Here is a 20974-nt window from a genome sequence, read left to right on the forward strand (position 1 = left end):
GCTTACACTAGGATGTTAGCCTCCTCTGCATGATCCAAGTAGGTCTCTATAAATTGTACTCCAGCCAGTAAGCAGGCAAGAAAGGAAAGGGGAGGGGATGACCTGGGAGGAATCTCCATCACTTTTGGAGTTTTCTCTTAAGGCCAAGATTCTGGTGGGTACTGTGCCAAGTGAGGGGAGATTCTCCTAGAACACTGGCCTGGCTGGCCTTGTTCCTGACACAGGCCACATCAGTGTTTCTTTTAGTTAGTTTTTTTGGTAGATTTTCTAATCTCTTCACACATAAGAACTCTACTTACATAGAACATAGTATATTGCATCAGTGTTCTGGAAACATTACAAGCTTCTCTGAAGTTTTCACCTTCTCATGTGTTAAACATAATTCTATAAAAATGGCATGATACCACACAGTTTATTACCAGAACAATTGCTTTGAAAATAGGGCTTTCCAGGGGCCTTCTCAGTTCTTTGTCTCAGGCAACCTGCAGCACTTCTGGGTAATCACTTACTTGGCTTACATAGCAAAGGTATAATCTATATGCTCCTACTTCCCCATCTTATATTTTATGCATTGACAGCTCTCCTAAACCCACTTTTGACCCTTTACACTTTTTTAAAAATACACATTTCTTCCTTCAACTCTGGTCTTCTGATTTCAACTATAGGATATTTCTTACTAAAAAAAAAAAAAAAAAGAAAAAGGATATTTCTTACTACTAGCTTGAATTCAAAATATCTAGACTAAAATGTAGTATTTTCTCCATAAACCAGTATCCTTTCTATTTATTTCTCTCTTTTTAAAAAAAAAAATTTATTTATTCATGAGAGACACAGAGAAAGAGCAGCAGAGACACAGGCAGAGGGAGAAGCAGACCCCGATAGGGAACCAAATGTGGGAATCTATCCCGGGACCCCAGGACCACACCCTGAGCCAAAGGCAGATGCTCAACCACTGAGCTACCCAGGCATCCTTTTTCTATTTCTATAAACATCTAGTCATATAGCAGGGTGGACCCAGGCACGTGGGTTTAAATTTCAGTTCTATAACCCTGTACACTTACTCAGAACTCAACTTTCTTCCTTAAAAGATAAATATGTAATAGCATCTACCTCACAAGATCACCTAAGTATTAAGTGAAATAAGTACCTAGCTCACAAGTTAACAAGTATTAGCTGATGCCACCATCATCACGATTACCAGTGTCCATCACCATCACCATCTCCTTATAATACTCATTCTTGCATAAAACGTATACCTCATCTGTCATAGCTCCTATAACTACTTGTTTACTTCTCTCCTACTAAACTTAAGTTCTGTGACAACAACTGTTTTATATCTTGTCATTGTTTTATCCTCCAGAGCATTATAGACTGCTTGGACTACTATTATGGAATCAATAAATGAATGAATTTTGCAAAGGAAGATGACTAATTGCACTTTTATGTCATCTTATCCTACTTGCTTACATCTTGAAATCTGACTTGAGATGAGTCTTCTTCATACTCTCCTTGGTTCATGTCAAAAAAACTTTTATAATGCTGTTGCACTACCATCAATCTAATTTCCCAACCTTTTTCAACCATGGCACCGATGCAAACTTCTTGATCTGTATCCCTTTTCTCCTCACTGCCTTAGTTTCCCTCTCCCTTCCACTCTTCCTTTATTTTATGCACCTCCTCATGCCATTCCCCCATTAGAAAGGCTTACCTTATCCCATCTGTACAAAAGCACAGTTCAAGTCCTATCCCTTTTGGAAACAGGCCACAGGAACCACTTCCTCTTCTGAGTTTCATTAGAAACTAAATTGGAGACTATAACTTTACAATTATAAGAGCAACCTTTTTTGAATATGATTTTATTTTCTCAAATTAAGTTTAAGTTAGGTAGCTTGAGAGAGCAGGGCCATGGGTGTTCTTCCCATCCTATCGCATCTAATATCATGCTCCATACCTAAAAGAGGCACTCTGTGGATCTGTTGCCTGACTGTACACAATGCCAAATTTATTTTAAATATGCAGGTTTTCCACCATTGTACTGACCCTTGACAGCAGCACAGTCTCTGATATCATAATCCTGCTGAAACTCATTTTCCATGAGATAGTAGACACCTTAGAAAACAAGAGAGGCTTGAGAACTTACGACTGATGTATAAATATTTGCAATTTAGATGTAATTTAGGCAGCTTTAATAACTCAAACACATTCACATGTCCAGTAGGAAAACCTTTTCATTTCTCTCTCTTTTTTAATATCAGATGTTAAATCATGAGATGACTTAGAAAATATCATACTTCCAAACATGGAAGCTACAGTTTCAGAAGTAGAGGTTAATAGTGCATTAAATTTGCAGCTGGAATTATAGAGAATAGGAACTTGCAAAAGACCTTTTTTTGGCATGTGTTGAAATGCCAGTTATTCAATTAACTAATTTCAGATATGCTCCTATTTGAAAATGAAAGTCCAAATGAAATTTTACATTTGGAAAGTATATATGATGAATTGACACAATGGTACTGCGGAGAAAATATTTAATAAATTTTATAATAATTTGCTCCTATAAGTATTACCTAAAACCTCTCTTTAGGATAATGTAAACATTTGAAATAGTATTTAAGGTCTTTTTAAGGTCTCCCCAAACAAATTATTTCCTTTAATAAAGATACATTCTTTTTTACATAACTCTTATGTTTTTAGAATGAAAGTAAAAGCTTTCTCATTGTGGAAAAAGGAAATGAAAAACAGCACAAAGAAAATGAAAAGATGACCACTGTATCTATATAACATATTTTTATATTTTTAGGACTATAGAGAGAATGTATGGCTATTTTTCAATTTTTAAAAAATTTATTTATTTATTTAGGTATGGTTATTTTTTAAAAAAAAACAAGGTTAGTATCTTTTTCCCTCACTTCATGTATGTGAATGTATTCCATTTCAATAAAGATACTTCTTCATAATTTTAATGATTACATGGTATGTGGATGTATTATTTAACAATCAATTTACCTGATATGGAAACAATAATCCCTTTATATTATCCCAAACAAGAAAGTTTAAACTTACTGGTGTATGATCACTCCACTCCCAGGATCCCTGTAAATCTGGGCTCCTTTTATTCAAACCTATCCACAGCCAACGCTCGTCACTATGTAAAAAGAAATTATTTAAAAAAAATTTGAGCACAGATTTGGCAAAAATATTTAGCATTCACATGTCTAGAATGCTTAAGATATAAGTTTGTCTTGTCACTAACTGAAAAGTACAATTTTAAGCTCTATAAAGATGCCTTCTAAAACAAAACCAAACTCTAAATATGAGGAAGCTATGGAAAAAATACCATATTTCTTAAAAACTAAGTCTTCAGTTATGTTCTTCATATGAAAGGTAAAACATTCTACTTTGCACTTGAGGGGAAATAAAGGACATGATTATTCCAAACTTTACTGGAGAGCTTCACTATTAGACAATGTTTTTGATACAAAGATAGCAATGACATTTTCTAAAGTGTTTATAACACAAATATCTTTTTCAAAAATGCAGGACAAATCATCTGGCTAAATTTTTATTAAACAGGATCAAAATTTTTAAAAATTATTTAATTCTCACTGACCATTAAGGAACTAGAGGGTATTATATTGAGTAAAATAAGTCAATCAAAGATGAACAATCACCATGTGGTTTCACACATACATGGAATATAATAAATAGTGAAAAAGATTATAAGGGAAAGGAGGGGAACTGAGTGAAAAATTAAAGAGAGAGAGATAAACCATGAGAGTCTCCTAACTCTGGGAAACAAAGGATTGGGGGGGGGGGGGAGGATGAGGGCAATGAGGAGGGCACTTGATGGGATGAACACTGGGTGTTATACTATATGTTGACAAATTGAAATTAAATTTAAAAAATCTAAAAAAGAGAAAGAGAAAAAAGAATATGCTCTAAAAAAAAAGTAAAAGTAACAAGTAAAAGTAAACAAGTATTTTTTTTAAGATTTTATTTTTAAGTAATCTCTACACCCAATGTGGGGCTCAAATTCACAACCCTGAGATCAAAAGTTACATACTTTGCCATCTAAGCTAGCCAGGCGCCCCACCCTCTTTTTCCTAAAGATTAAGTATAAGTATCTTCTAAAAGCCAAACTCCATGGGTTATATGAGAACAACATAATTAGACAGTCGTTTAAGTAATTATATTAACATTCATAACTATTGTACTTCTATGCACAAGGCATTGAGCTAGATGCCATGGTAATACAGAGAAGTACAAGACGTATTACCTATCCTCAAATGGCATAAAAACTAGTCAGGGCAACAAGATATACATGAACAAAGAAAATAACCATTTTGGAAAGATATCAAGTAATATAAAATTTGTATAAATTTTGAGGGATCCCTGGGTGGCGCAGCGGTTTGGCGCCTGCCTTTGGCCCAGGGCGCGATCCTGGAGACCCGGGATCGAATCCCACATCGGGCTCCTGGTGCGTGGAGCCTGCTTCTCCCTCTGCCTGTGTCTCTCTGCCTCTCTCTCTTTCTCTCTGTGTGACTATCATAAATAAATAAAAATTAAAAAAAAATTTTGAGCATTACAAAAATTCAAGGAAAGAAGTTTATTGTGGATGTAGGAAGTCAGGAAATGTTTTGTGAGGTTAGTAGGACAAAAGAGTCTTTCAAAGATGGCTAATACTTCTTTTGAGTCATAATCTGAGTGTTTAACATGTGTCAATATTCAGATTGATCGAGAAGAGAAGGATAGACATTCCAAGAAAGGATATATACAATAACATATAGAAGCAGGGACATATATTATAAATATCCCTTTTCCTCAATTAAATTTATTCTTTAGCTAGGAGATATTGCTAATATAAATAGAAGTGCTATAACCATAAAAACATTTTCTTCATCTCTAACTCCACTTGAAAATTTTCTCTAAAGTGTGTTACACTCTTTAGGTTTCTTTTATTTTAAAGATTTTATTGATTTATTCATGAGAGACACAAAGAGAGAGAGTCAGAGACATAGGCGGAGGGAGAAGCAGGCTCCCTGCAGGGAGCCCAATGTGGGACTCGATCCCAGGACCCTGGGATCACACCCTGAGCCAAAGGCAGATGCTCAACCACTGAGCCACCCAGGTGCCCCCTTTTTAGGCTTTTTAAGTAGATACTTTTTAAGTAGACTATTATCCATGTAACCTTTTTTTTATAATACTGATTAATTATAATTTAACCTTTTGATTGCATGTAGTATGTATGATCAGTACATATGAGTGTATATTACATAGGCATAACTAGATATATAGATATATATTTTTATATGCCTATAAACATAGCACATAGTAGAAAAGGGATAGGACCCAAATTTAAAATTAATTCTTACTCTCAAACTCAAGAGAATGTATGGAATATCTGTAATGTATAGCTGAAAAATATAAATCTGCATTTCAAAAAATTTGCCGGTGACTCAAAGCTAGAGTAAACTTAATTTTAAAGTAATTTCTTATGTTTTAATAAAATAATTGCTTTTGTTCACCTCTTTCCTCTACTGAACATTCCCCCATACTTTAATATAAATACTTTTCATCTTTTCAGTTTTAAGCTTTTCAACTAATTGCAATGGAATATGAGGATAATCCCGTTTCAGTCTTTATTGTTATATTATTTTCTTTTTTTAGAGAAAGATTACCAATTTGTAAATTTCAGATAATCCAGTGGAGGCAATTAATCCAGTTTGAATTTAGCAGCTAGAAGAGGAATTTGCAGTGTGTCTTCAACTATTCAGAGCTTTCTAACAGGCTTCCAAAATTTATTACACTTCCCAACTGCTGAATTTCTAAACCACAAGTCTAGGTAATTGCCATATACAGTATAATTAAAGTCAGATGGGTAAAATCCAGAGGAGGTTAAATTTGCTTCCTTGTTACTTACTTGGATGTGACTTGATTTCTTTCAAATATCTTCACAAATTTAATTGAGCCTAAGGAATTTGTGCACATTTTTGTGTTTCCCTAAAGTAAGGCTTAGATAGTCTATCTTCTTTTTACAATCAACAGTACAACCAGGAATATGGTCAAAGGTCATCTGTCACCTCCATTTGCTCTATAGTAGCTCCCACTGAAAGCCTCTTTAGAGATCTGTCTCTAACCTTTCCACACAGTCCTCGTTTAGCTCCACCTCTGCTCATTAGAAACCTCTGCTGTCAAGCTCATTTCTTCTGCCTCCTTGGTGGCATGTCTAAAAAATAGTTTCCTAGAAAACACAATTTGCCCCATTGTCCAAAATTTTTAGTCTTCACTACTTTCTGAGATTGAACCTCATTTCAACCCAGACATTTATAGCTTTTCGCTTCCAATTCAAAATTCATTAGTGTGTTATATAGAAAATAGTAGCTACTTGTGTTTTTTCTGTGTGTGGTAGGAGGCGGAAAATATTTCCTCAGTTGTAACTTATTCCTGGTTTGACCTGGTTTATCCACAGGCAGATAAAGAAGAAATTGAAAATCACTTTAATCATTGCACACCTCTAATGTGGATTTAGAAAATTTGAGGGAAAAAATGGATCATAACTGGAGAATTAAATCAAATGAAAAATTTCTCTCTATATAAATTTTTCTACTACAAGCACTAAGTGTATGGTTTTAGGGTATTAGGTTAAGAAGACATTGCACGAAAGGTTAATATGTGTATCTGTGTTAAAATTCCTCCTCTCAATCAAATTTCCTGCTGCATCTGGTTTCTAAGGAAAACAGTATCTCAGCTACAAACCCCAATAAATACTATTTGATGAGGGTGCTTAGTCTGCAAAGCCTTAGATTTATATCGAAATCCATTCATGCTACATCACAGGAGGTAGTACACACAGCAGCAACAGCATTGCAAACAAGGCTTTCTCCTTTAATCCTAAAACTATTTTTGTTCTACAATGGCTTTCCCTGGTGGGCTGCCATTAAGAGTTGCAAAGATCTTAGAGCCGTAATGACTTTGTGCACCATGAATCCTTTCATTGAAATACAAATAGAGATGGGGAACTTAGATTGTGAGAAGTACAGCAGTAATCTGATTTAACTACTTGGCATGCAATACACAATTTGGGCAATGGACATCTGAGAAAGGTCAATTCCTGCAATAAAAAGGTAAGTAAAGCCTTCAAGGGGTAAGCTTTACAATCATTTTCTGATGTAAATGGATTTTGCCTCCTTCCTCCCTTTCAAGCCATGGTTATGATATTGGTTTTAGGCATACATTGTCTAAGTATGGTGTGGGCAAACGATCTCTTGATTAAAGGAGACAACATAGTCTGTATCACCTGCTGGGTTAAGAGTACAAATGAAATATGGCTCCTATGAATGAAAGGATTAGGGTGATTTGTTTTTTCCTTTGTGCTTTCTACTTTTTAAATTAAATATATATTACTTTTGTGATCAGGAAAAAAACATTGTTGTACATTCTCTGGAAAATAAACTATATACACGGAATGGAAGAAAATGGGAAAGATTTACATTAAGCACTAACTATGTTTATAACAGATACAGGATTGGAAGTGATTTTAATTTTATTTTATTTTATTATTATTTTTTTTAATTTTAATTTTTTATTTTTTTAAAGATTTTATTTATTTATTCAGGCGAGACATAGAGAGGCAGAGACACAGGCAGAGGGAGAAGCAGGCTCCATGCAGGAAGCCCGATGCGGGACTTGATCCTGGGACTCTGGGATCACGCCCTGAGCCAAAGGCAGATGCTCAACCACTGAGCCACCCAGGCATCCCGACTTTTATTTTTTCCATTAACACTCTTTATATTCCCCAAATCTTACATAATGAACTTGTGTTAATTTCTTAATTGAAAGGAAACTCAGCAAGTGTGATCAGAAACAAGGAAACAAATCAAGAAAAATTCCTTAATTACCTCTCACACTTCAGTTTTATTTTTAGTGTAATCTATTCTGTATATGGAAGCTCTTAATGATCATTTATATCACTTATGATATTTCATTTTCCATCATTTGATTCCTACAAATATCTACAACCTCATTGCTTAGTACTTATCAATGCCTCCTTGTTCAAAATAAAGGTTTCTAACCTCTTATTGGTTAGAAAATCCACTTTGTTTATGTCAGTATTTTACTTAAAAATACTTTGGTCTAGACAGTATGATATTGTGTGTGTCAAACTTGAGAGCTAAGCACCAGTAAGTTGCCCTGCTCAAAATTCTCACTTCAAGGAGGATCAGCAGAGTATTAGAGTATGTTCCAAAGGCAGCCACCACAAAGATGTCTGTTATCCAAAGCCATACCTGAGGTTTTGGTTATTAGCAGAGTGAATATCAGAAATAGGTGTTTATCAGCAAAATTAGAAGCGTGTTAATCAGCATGATATTAGAAATGGGCTCTCAATGCTGAAATTGAAATTACTTAAGATATGAGGAATAGCTAAAATATTTAGAGACACTCTCACCTTTCATGAAAGGTTATTACTTTCTGGTGAGACTGGTACCCAGTACTATTAGAAATGGATCTGGGGCTTGATCTCTAAATCAACCCATGTCTAGTCATTGGGTCAGATGATTGGAACTACCTGATGCCAACTATAATAGGAACAGAATCCCGCCTCAGGAATACTGTCAAATCTACCTCAAATGACCCTTCCTTGCAAGATGGTGGCTCGAACACCTAGGACAGACTGCTGGGATGTTGGAAACCTATGAAACAGATTGTCTGAAATAAGTTTTGTGCTTGTTTCAATGAATGTTTGTTTAATAAATGTTTGTACATGTGGAAAGATTTGGTCTGAGTTTTGCATTCATTATAATCTCCTCCCAAGGTTGTGGGGAGTATCTAAGAAACACTAACCTCAAAAGGAAATTAAGAGTTTGTATATCCAAATTAACTCAGGTTAGTGTGCAATAAAAATCTTGTATAATAATTTCTAGTGCTAGAAAATAAAGTTCAGAATGTCTGAACTTCTACAATAGATGCTTAATAAATGAATATTTATGGAACACATGTACTGTATTTTGCCTCAGGTTTCCAGCACATTGTAGTGAAATTTCCCTTTCCTTAATGAGAAAAACACAATAGTAGGTATATTAATGGAAATCTGGAAAGTGTGGAAAAATGTTTAAACATTTCAAAAATTACTCAAAATCTTAACTTTCAGAGGTAACAATGATTATCTTTCTTTGATGTATTTTTGTAATCTACTTTTAAATGTAAATAGTATATTTTTTATTTTTTCATGATTTGCTTTTTTCTCCCACTAAATATACTGTAATTGTTTGCATGGAATAATATTCTTTTTTAAAAAGAAAATCTTAATGTACAGGCTATAAATTCCAAACAAAGATCAACAATAATTGGGGCACCTGGGCAGCTCAGTTAATTAAAATACAAATTCTTGTTAAAGGAAAAATAAAAGTGTAGTTCAACCAATAGCCATATCACATTTAAGGATTAAACATTAAAAGCATTTTTGTAAAAGTCAGAAAAAGGTAAATATCCCTATTATCATATTGTCAATCTTTTTTTTTAAAGTTTATTTATTTGAGAGAGGGAGAGGCGAGAGTACGAACCAGGTGAGAGGCAGAAGCAGAAAAAGACTCCCCACCGAGCAGGGGGCCCAATATGGGGTTCAATCCCATGACCTGAACCTAAGGGAAACACTTAATGCACTGAGCCACCCAAGTGACCCCTGAAGTCACTTCTAATATTACATCTGTCATGTTTGTTTTGTTTTACTTAATATCTCATTGGTGTCTAAGTTAGCATATACTGATCCAACATTTTTTCATCATTGAGTGTTGGGATCTGGGTAGTCATAAGAGATGAATTTGGATCTGTTCTAAGGACGAATTTTAAAAAGAATGATATTTGGGGCACCTAGTTGGCATTTGGGGATTGTAATAGTACTACTTCATAGGTTGTTGTAAGGATTAAATGAGCTAATAGAAAACATTCAGTACATTATCTGGCACATAATAAGGACTGTATCAGTGTTTGTTATTCTATCACTTATTAGTATTTTCTTTTTCAGGTCTAGTCAAGAGGTTGGTCTGTAATTCTTTGTGCTTTTGTTGATAGGCTTTGATATCAGGATTAGACTAGTTTGTGAAATAAACCAGATGTCTATATCAGTTTCTATGTAATGGAATGCAAGCTCTTGCTTGTATCACTGAAATACAAGGTAATGATTTCTTCTTTAAAATGTGAAGAAAGTCACATATATAACCATGTTATATTTCCTATCTCTTTTTTGGAAGAAATTCCTTGTCAATTTTTTCCATTTCTTTCATGGCTATTAAATTACTGGGTTTCCACTTATCAAATCAATTGTATACCAATTTACATTTCCCTAAAAAGTATTAATTTTAACAACTTCATTTGTAACAGCATGAAATTATGCATAGTATTCTTACCAATTAAAAAATTTCTTCATGAAATAGGTTTTATAATTCCTAAGGCTTCATTTTTTAAAGATTTTATTTATTTGTTTGATAGAGAGAGTGAGCAAGAGAGAACACATGCTGCGGGGAGAGGCAGAGGAAGATGGAGAAGCAGAGTCCCTGATGAGCAGGGAGTCTGATGTGGGACTTGATTCCAGGACTCTAGAATCATGTCTTGAGCCAAAGGCAGATGCTTAACCGAATGAGCCACCCAGGTGCCCCACTAAGGCTTCATTTTAAGTATCTTTATATAAAAATCTTTATTAGGTTCTTTCTTATGGTTTCCTTGTATTTGTGTCATTATTTTTGTTTAATAATTAAAGCTATTAAAGCTATTAATGTACCTCCAACTATAGCTTTGGCTAGATCCCATGAATTTCAGAGTGAGTATTGTTATTACCATCTCTACAGTTTTATTTGCCAAAACAGTTACTCAAAAACATTGAATTTATAAGTTTAACTTCACTTTTTATATACCTGTATAATAACACCACTTTGGAATTTTAGATTTTATTTTTAGCCTAATAGATCAATTACTGTAAGTGACACAGGCAAAGAGCTTGAAGAGAAAATAAATATAGACTTTGTAATGTATGAACAAGGAGAATATTGTTAAACCATCTTAATTATACTATTCGTATATTCTACATTATTTTCTTTTGTCTGTTTTACTTGCTGATAAGACAAGTGTTAAAGGTTCCCACTATTGTTACTTATTGAAATATTTCACTAATATAATTAATATTTTTGCTTCATATATTTTGATGCTATTATTTTAAAATATGTAATGGCTCTTGACTATTATAAATTCATTGTAGATTGTACCTTTACTCAATATGAAACAGATCTCATTTCCCCATTTGGTGAATTTTTACTTCAATTGTATTTTATCTAATATCAATATTGTGATTCTAGCTTTTTGTTCACATTTACACAATATAATTTAGCTCATTCTTTTAATATTCTCATTTTAGTTACTGTATTGCTTGTGATTATTAACTCAATTACTATTTAGGTTAGTATGGGACAAAAACAAAGGTAAAGTGGATAAAGGAGTAATAAATTAGAGACCACCACAAATTAGAGAATGATGCCCTATCTTGGTGGGCCACTGTCTCCTCAGGACTGCTACAATATGAAAAATGTGTCCTGTTGTTTCAATTCTTTTTTTTTTTTTTTTTTATTCCTGAGAGACACAGAGAGAGAGGCAGAGACACAGGCAGAGGGAGAAGCAGGCTCCATGCAAGGAGCCGGATGTGGGACTCGATCCGGGGTCTCCAGGATCACACCCTGGGCTGAAGGCGGTGCTAAACCGCTGAGCCACCCGGGCTGCCCTCTTGTTTCAATTTTTAAAGAAGCATTAAAAATATGGGTTCTTATCAAAATTTCTCAACTTGTGAAACACTTTATAGCTTCTTTCTTCTAGGAAAAGAACGTCATACTCTTTGAGCTGGACAGGCACTAATTGGCAAGATTTGTCTTTCAATAGCATATAGCTGAATTTCATTATTGAAGAAATTTGCAGACTTCGAATTAAACATAACTGGAAATAGATAAATTTGGTCTTCTGCCATCTTGCTTTACACTGGATTCCATGTTTTTTATTTTATTTCTTCATAATTTACTATATAAACCTTTCCTTCCCCCATTACATATTCAGTAGATGAACATACTGTTTTAAAATGTACATAATCTGTGTTTCTAAATATGACTTCTAGGCAAATGAGGAATTTATTTTACTTTCATTTCTGAAAACCATTTCATCTCTTTATATCCCAGTTTTAATTTATAAACAGAGTTTAACACCTGGTCTTATTAAAATATTCTCATGTTTCTTTTTTCAGGATTTAGGATAACTTCTTTCTATTTTTATCGTTACATATACATATTGCATTATTTAGACTGGGGATGTTTTTATATTATATATTCTTATTTCCAATTCTTTTAAAATAAACTACCTATTCAGGTGTTCTTGATTTTTAATTCATCTCTCAACTGGAACGTGTCTTTGAATTTTTTTCAAGTGAGTTCTAAGATTACATCAATTATAATTTTCACAAATGAAAAGCAATGTAATTGAGAACTAAAATTAATATATTGTGGGCAGCCCCGGGAGGCTCAGAGGTTTGGCGCCACTTCAGCTCTGGGCTGATCCTGGAGACCCAGGATCAAGTCCCACGTCAGGCTCCCTGCATGGAGCCTGCTTCTCCCTCTGCCTGTGTCTCTGCCTCTCTGTCTCTCTCTCTGTGTCGCTCATGAATAAATAAATAAAATGTTTTAAAAAATTAATATATTGTTAACATTTTCCACCTCAAAACTCTTTAGATGTCAGTTTTTAAACATCTTTTTATATTTAATGTCCTAGAGAAGAAGAGCAGTTGAGTTTTGTGTTTTGGTACCTGTTTTTTTGTTTGTTTTGCTGTTTTTCTTTGAGGCTTTTGAGTCAAAATGATAAGGAAAGTATTCACCAGGATATGTCTAAATGGTAATTTCTTTTCCATGATTTTGTCTGGTATACCCTGAATCCTTGATTTGCATATTTTGGTGGTCTTCTTTTCAATTCATAAAAATTGGGGAAGAAAAAAAGAAATTTGTGGACTTGAAGGCCCTCATGATTGCTCTCAAAGCTTCAGAGAAATTTTTCTCCTATGATAGCATCACCTGGTCCACATTTCTCCACATTGGACATCAGGAAAATCATCCAAGAATCCTTCCACCGTAACATCAAAATCACAATGGCTAATTGATTCTTTGTAGCGTCTCTGATTACTTTCCTATTTTCACATTCTTCCTGCCCATTCTCAAAGTAGTTTTCCACAAGAGGGCTGTAATAACTTTCTAATTACTTGCCCTGCATCTACCTACCATCTCTCTCCCCCCATATATATATACACACACACACACACTTGTTGTTGGGTATTTTTTTGTTTGTTTTGTTTTTTAATTTTGCTTATTGACTTAAGATCAAACTCCTTCCCTGGCAAATAAGGATGCTCCAATTTCATATCTAAATCTCATTTTCTAGGTAAGTGGAATGATTCATTTCTCCTTGACTGTATCTGTACACTCTGGTCTCAGTACCTTTGCTAATTTTCTGTTTTCTCTGGCTCCTTCTCCTAGTCTTACCTTTCAAAATACTACCTTACCTTCTAAGAACCATCCTTCTTCATAACATTTTTCCCAGTTATACCTTCCAAAGTATTCATCTGTCTTTAGAATTCCCATGGTCCCTCCTTACCTTTGTTCTAGATTTTTACCATACTTTTTCTTATCCCCATTGTTGGAGTTTATTATGCTACATAAAGGAGGGTGATTCTATCTCCCTCATCTTCAAATTATTCATAGTGTCTTGCGCATAAAAATATTTGATATTGACAGACTGCCAAGCACTGAATGACCCTTTAGAAAATAAACATGTCAATTCTGAGTACCTGGAGAGCATCAGATTCAGCACAGAAGATCTCATCCTCAAAGTATTACCTGAACTGGTCCATGAGGAAGTGAAGAAATCCCTTTATTTCCTCCATCTGAGTGAAGCTGGGAAGGTGTCCTCCAAGAGCTCGGCAGAACCTCTCAGCTTCCTCCCAGTTCCTTTTTCTTACGATTCTTTCTATATTAAACAGCTTAACAAAACACAATGTTAATCTCTTTTCTGGCATGATCATAAAATAGTCATAATTTCCAAGTCTATTACGTATAAAAAGTGTAGGTTTTTAATTAAGTTTTTGAATTTTAATTCAAATAGAATTAACACACAGTGTTCTACTAGTTTCAGGTGAACAATACAGTGAGTAAGCAGTTCAGTACATCACTCAGTGCTTATCGCAAATGCACTCCTTAATCTCCATCACCTATTTCACCCACTGTGCCCCTACCACCTCCCCTCTGGTAACCATCAGTTTGTTCTCTATAGTTAAAAGTCTGGTTTTGGGTTGTCTCTTTTTTTTCCCCTTGTTCATTTATTTTGTTTCTTTGATTCAAATGTGTAGGCTTCTGAAATGGATTCTTATAGGTGTGAAAATAACAGGAAAATGTTCTTATTTTTACCTGTCAGTCAGAGAAGGACAATCATTATATGGTTTCACACATACAGGGAATATAAGAAATAGTGAAAGGGATTATAGGGGAAAGGAGAGAAAATAGTGGGAAAAATTAGAGGGTGACAAACCAAGAGACTCCTCACTCTGGGAAATGAACAACGGATACTGGAAGGGGAGGCAGGTGGGGGGATGGGGTGACTGGGTGATGGGCACTGAGCGGGGGCACTTGACAGGATGAGCACGGGGTGTCATACTATATGCATATGGCAAATCAAACTTCAATTAAAATATATATATATAAATTTAAAAAAAACATATACTGGGATACAACCAAGACCTGCTGGAAGTGTCAACTAAAGGCCAGCTACTGCTGTCAGATGGATGACCTTCCTTAGTCAGGATGGGAAACTGCTCCAACAAGACACCACATTCTCCTGCATTCCTAGGACCAGTAGGTAAGGCTATAAAGGATACATATGAATACTTTGGGAGTAGACTTCTGCAGAGAAATATGCTAAAAACATAATTATGAACATAGCACAATGAAACCTATACAAGTACAGGCCTGTTTTCTGATGAGGATGAATGAAATGGCAGATTGCCCTGCTAACATGAATAGAAGGTACAAAGCAAAACTTGCCATCTTTGGTTTGTGATGACTAATTTTTTTTCAAAAAAGGAACAGAAGGAGATTGAATTAATCTTCAGTTCCCTGTGATACAATTTTACGTTTTTGCCATGACCTCCTGGTGGGTAAAGTGTACTTCCCTATACCTATATTTGGGCTCAGGCCATGTGACTTGCTGCAATCAATGGCATGTTGTGGAGGTAAAGTGAATAGAGACCTGAAATGTGCTTAAATGGTTAGGCTTGCCTCTTAGGCTTTAACAATTGACTGTAAGAACAAGCCCCTAAAAACTATTGCCCCTTCAGCCTGAGACCCAGATCAAGGTAGCACATCCCAACTCATAGCCTGGAGCCCAGCACAGCTGACCCACTGTTGAAAGCAGAGCTCACCATTCAAGCCTGAACTAAAACAATCCCTATTTGACCCAGAGATCTGTGGACATGAGACTAAATGTTTGTTGTTATAGTCACTGAATTTTACGATACTACGTAATGGTTTCTTTTTGGGAACAGCTGACTGATACAGGCCCTAAAATGATTTTTTTAAATTATAAGAAGTGATAGAATTCTCCATTGGACAAGGATTAGAAGGATATGAGAATCATAAGCAAAGTGTCAGCATGGCATGTAGCTTACTTAATGTCTCAGGGCAAAAGAACACTAGGAAAGAGCCAGTTCTGGCTGTAGGCCTGCTTTTTTGGGTAGGACATGAATTCAGATGGGGATAAGCTCTCTCATGACAAAGGCATGAGTGATGCTCCCAAACACCTTGGTAGGTTACATATGTGCCTGAGGAGGAGCATAATTTCTACTACAAGTATGTGGACTAGGATAGTAGAAAGATAACCTCATTAAGGAATTGAATGAGAATGTTACTTTACCTTATAACAAGAAAGACCTGAGGGGAAACTATACCAGCCTTCAGGACAAGGGTCTTCAGGCTTGGGGACTACTTCTTCAGGCTCAACGGGCCCACTTATTTTCTTGCAAATTGAAAGTGCTCTGAACTTCCTGCAGTCTTTCACCTCCCACTTTCCAAGAGAATTTCCAGTAGCCATAGCCACACATCCACCTCGGGAAGCTGGGGTTGAATCAGAAAGTTTAATTAAACATTACATTTGAACATTAAAGTCCAAACATTTTTCTAGTGTCCTTATCCTTTATTTGGGCCAAGGTCTGGAGAAAGGATATAAAAGATAATGGTAGAAAGGAATGTGTTATAATAATGATGATGATAATGACAATGATGGTAATAAAGATCAGTGTTTATTACTCCCCTGGTACTATTCTAACAGGATTAAATGAATCAGTCCTTACAACAAACCTCTGGAGTGGATTCTATTGCCATATCAAGGTACAGTGAGGATTAGTGACTTGTTCAAGGTCACATGTTAGTAAGTGGTTGATCCAGAACTAGAATCTAGGTGGTCTGCATATGGAGGTGCACCCTAAATCACTAAGCTGCTCAGCATACCCTAAGGGATTCATACTAGCTTAATGAATTTGAAAAGTTTTTCAGCAATTTAGTAACCCTCGAAACAAGACTCTTTCAGATTCAGATCCAAAGGAATAGGGGGTACAATATTGAAGGAGATATATGGTAACATACATTTGTTTTCCGTCTATTTTATGGCAGCCAGAATTTATTTATTCACAACATTAAGAGATTGTTTGTATTATCAGATCCATTTCTCAGATGAAGAGTAAGTGACTTGCGACAGCAATAGCTAATGAGTAGTGGAGTCAACACTTGAACCCAGATTTGTCTGACAAAGTGCCATGCTCCTTTTTATATTATACCACGCTGCTTGAAGTGGGTAGAAGACAAGAAGAACATAAGTTGGAAAATAATGACGACTTCTATTTCACCAAACAAACATTGTCTCATGTCTCATACCTGGACAGCAATTAGAACAAGGGACTGGGAGAAAAAATGCTGTGTTGTCCTCGATGGGTGTCCTATTTTTCCCCTGTTCTGCCCCCTACCCAAGTCTTGTCCATGATGGACCAAGCTGGCTGAAGTTGGGAGTAATTATAGTAAAGAGAGATTAATAGTAGTCTTTCTGGCTATAGGACTGAGAGAATAGCCATTGTGGCTATTTCCTGAGCTCTTCTCCAACCACTGAAGGTTATCTATGAAGAATATGACATTGACTGTAAGAAATCTGAATGTCTATAAAAGAAATCCCATGTTTTATATATTAGAACATTATAATCTAAAGTGAGATTTCACCAAGATAAGCACCTGTATCCTCCATCTTCTATAAGTAAAAAGATGACCTTGTTATCAATACCATTTACATTTATGGTGGTGACCATCTATTTCAAATTTTGTGGGCATTCTCTATTTCAAGTATTGTGTTTCATTATACACTCATATGTTCCAGTAACTGGGTTTTAAAAAGTGGTCTTTGTGATCACATCGTACAAAAACAAGAAAATATAAATAATCCAAAGAAACAAAAATTGAATGCTTTATAGCTCCAGTCTTATAGAAAACCAAAATCCTCTATAAAGCACTGGATTAGGAATCAGGGATCTGAATTTTAGCAATCCAATAACCAGGTAACATTTGTTAAGTAAATCACCTTCTGAGACTCTATCTTCTCAACTCTGAAATCAGAAGGGATATCTGAGGTCCTTTCTGGTTCAAAATGGTTCTGATTCTATGGCTAAATATGGTCAATACTTTGAGCTGGTTAAAGAAGGATGAACTAACTTTCAGAATGAATAATACCTACAATATTGCCTCCTTAATTCTCATCCATTCGGAATAATAGAAATAAACACATTCGATTTTGGAGAAATTTGGAGAAAGAAGAAGCAAAGAGATGAAAATGTAAAGCACTTCAAAATGAAGCTTCTAGATTCTGTTTGAGACTTACATAGAAAAGATTTAAAAAAAAAACTTGCACTGATGGTTCTAGCTTTGTGCCATTATAGGTGGTTTCTGAGAACTGAGTTTTTTAGCTCCCTTTTTGGGGTTATTCCTAAGGATTTAATAAGGAAGACATAGTCACTGCTTCTATCTATGGTTCCATTGATAGACTCTCATCCTGAAGATTATAATTTTCCTCACATTTCAAAGCTAAGTGAAGACAACATCTGGAAGGTATACTGCATTTCACAAATCATCATATTCCACTACTTTCAAGACTAAGGCACTCACCTGGCTCAAGAAAATTCCAGTTGGAAAAAGTTACAGCTTGCTTTACTCCACCAACACCTGTCCAACTATACTCTCCATGTGAATCCATATCTCTCAGGCCAGTCCAGAAGTATTTTCCTGGAGATTTAGTATACTTTTTAATCATATCATTCAGGTATTCTTGCTCAAATCTGCAAAACAAGGGTTAAGTTAGTAGGTGTTTTAACAATGATGGAATACTATATAAATTGAAGATGTACCTTTTTTCTTAGAAAGCTTATTTAGCAAAACTAACCCAGATTTAAAAGTTCACCAGCACATGTTTACTAATGGTCATACCTGCTAGTTATAGTCAGGTTGCAGTTGGTTCCAAAAGGGACCTCATCTTTGTAAATCTTGTAACAGGTTTCTCCATGTCTTTTCCAGCCCTAAATCAGAGGAGATACATCAATTAATGTCTCTCCTCTAACAAGAAAGATTCTGTTACACTGGTAACATTTCACACTTAGAGAAATTAAGGACATAGCCAGTAAATCCATACAGATGATGAAGGTGGGATACAACTTCATAGATAACTCCTACAGGACTGTGAGCCTGTGTCAGATGGAAGGTGTGTCTTATTTCTCTTTACCTCCAAGGCCTAGCTCCTCATAAGACTATAATATTGTTGGTTGAACTATTTTTGAACAGGAAAAAAATAATTGGAGGAAGTAAAGGTATCAGCATTAAGGATTACAATCACATACTTTTTTAATAAAAATCATGAATAGGTAACTTTTTCCTATAAAATTTTTTCTTATTGTAAGAATGCCAATATGTTATGATTCACTGCCCTCTGATTTGCTCTAACATAAGTGAACAGAAGGTATAGTCATTTCTTCTACTTTCCAGGTCTGAATTGTTTCAGTCTCAACTACCACCTTCAATCAAGAAGGTGTAACGCTGCTTAGGAAAACTTATACAGGGATTTTACATACCTCATCTGGAGGACACATCTTATCAGATGTTGTATCGTTCATTTTTTCTCCCTTTTTCTTGCATACATATTTAAGTTTCTCTTCACATGACTGGACTTTCCACTGACCTAGCTTTTTAAAAATAGAAAAAAAAATTTCCCACAGAGAAATTATTTGCCATATATTTAGAGTTGAACTCTAACTTATTTTAAATCAAGATGGTTTCTTCTCACAAAACTGTGAGCAAGGGGCAGGGCAAGGAGGAAGAAGAAGGAAAAAGAAAATGACTATAAATGAAAGACTACATCTGGGGACATACTCCTAGAAAATGCCACCCAGTAGGCCTGCAAGGTTGTGGCTCACAGTTTGTTATTTCAACACCACCTCCAGATCATAGTGGAAATGATTCTATTTTCTTGTTAGAGTAACAGTAAAACCATCAAGGACTTTTAGTACAGAAGTTGAAGAAAGAAGAACTCAGCCTACACACAGTCACCAGTGTTCTAGTCTTCTTTCATATGACATGGCCTAAGTTTGCCCTTTGGCTAAAAACTTTTGGATATGTCAACCAACCATGCTGTCTTAGTCTCTTTATATATATCTCTTTATATATATATATATATATATATATATATATATATATATATATATAAACACCTACTAACTTATATATATAAAATATATATATTTTATATAAATATAAAATATAAATTAAATAAATATAAATAAATATATATAATATAAAATATAAATTTAAAAATATAAATATATATATTTATATATATATAAAAATCATGGTAGTTAGAACAGCTACTCTCCCAAAATCAATTCCAAAATCAAAAGTTCCTTCCACTCTACTTCAGCCTAGACTTCAAAATAATCCCTTTCAAATATGCTACTAGCATTAATTTTGCTTAAGTCACCCTGCTTTCTTCAAATTAAATTTCAAAAGGTAAATTGTGATAAGGGTCAGTTTTGAACACTGGAATGCTATCTAGGTATGCTATCAGTTTATTCTTGCCTATGGGATCTCTATCTTTGACACTCTACCAAAGACATCTTAAATATCTTTTTAAATAGAGCACGAAATGTGACACCCTTCTAAATTTATCTTTGACACCTTTCTAAATACCTCTTTAATCTTGAAACACTCCTAAATACACATATCATTTATTACTTCCATTTACCTCTCTCTAGAAGTTTGGGTGACACAAGCCTCCAGGAGTCCCCAGGAAAGCAGTACAAACAAAATATAGAGATGCACATGTCTTTTCTCTCAAATAGAGCCTATTTTGGACTCTTAAGTAAAGCATGTTTAATAAATAAGTATTCTACAGAAGAAAGATGTTTTCTGAAAAAACATTAGACCTAATTTTTAATTAATTTATTTACTAAGTAGTCTCTATCCTCAATGTGGGGCTTGAACTCACAAACTGGAGATCACGAGTCACATGCTCCCCTGACTGAGCCAGCCAGCTGCCCTTAGACCTTTTTTTTTTTTTTTTTGAGACCTTATTTTTAAATAAAAATAGTTTTTCACTTCTCAAAGTAATATAAAAATTTAAACATGAATTAAGAAGATGGGATTTTTCCCTTAAGTTGTGGCTGTATGTTAAATATCATATTGACGGTCCAGAGAGAAAGCAGCTTATTAGAATCAATCTGGCATAAAAATTGAGTTCTAACAGGATTTCCTTTTATGTGTTTCAGACCAGACCAGATACTCTCAGACAGGAAGTGGATTGCTCATTTAGTCATTGTGTTATTTACCTA

The 20974-nt window shown here is 34.9% G+C and overlaps 1 protein-coding gene across 1 annotated transcript in view; it reads right to left on the reverse strand.

Moving 5' to 3' along the window:
* Nucleotides 1–20974, reverse strand: part of CD302 (CD302 molecule) — a 52592-nt gene that overhangs the window by 2988 nt on the left and 28630 nt on the right. Inside the window, exons 9-15 of the mRNA XM_038585086.1 lie at nucleotides 19223–19333; nucleotides 18585–18673; nucleotides 18267–18436; nucleotides 15979–16178; nucleotides 13911–14053; nucleotides 3064–3145; nucleotides 2041–2109 (exon numbers count right to left, since the gene is read on the reverse strand). Of these exons, the coding sequence (XP_038441014.1) occupies nucleotides 2041–2109; nucleotides 3064–3145; nucleotides 13911–14053; nucleotides 15979–16178; nucleotides 18267–18436; nucleotides 18585–18673; nucleotides 19223–19333 (864 nt within the window). The remainder of the gene's footprint in view (nucleotides 1–2040; nucleotides 2110–3063; nucleotides 3146–13910; nucleotides 14054–15978; nucleotides 16179–18266; nucleotides 18437–18584; nucleotides 18674–19222; nucleotides 19334–20974) is intronic.

The sequence above is a fragment of the Canis lupus genome, chromosome 36, assembly GCF_011100685.1.
Source record: "Canis lupus familiaris isolate Mischka breed German Shepherd chromosome 36, alternate assembly UU_Cfam_GSD_1.0, whole genome shotgun sequence".
NCBI classification, from domain to species: domain Eukaryota; kingdom Metazoa; phylum Chordata; class Mammalia; order Carnivora; family Canidae; genus Canis; species Canis lupus.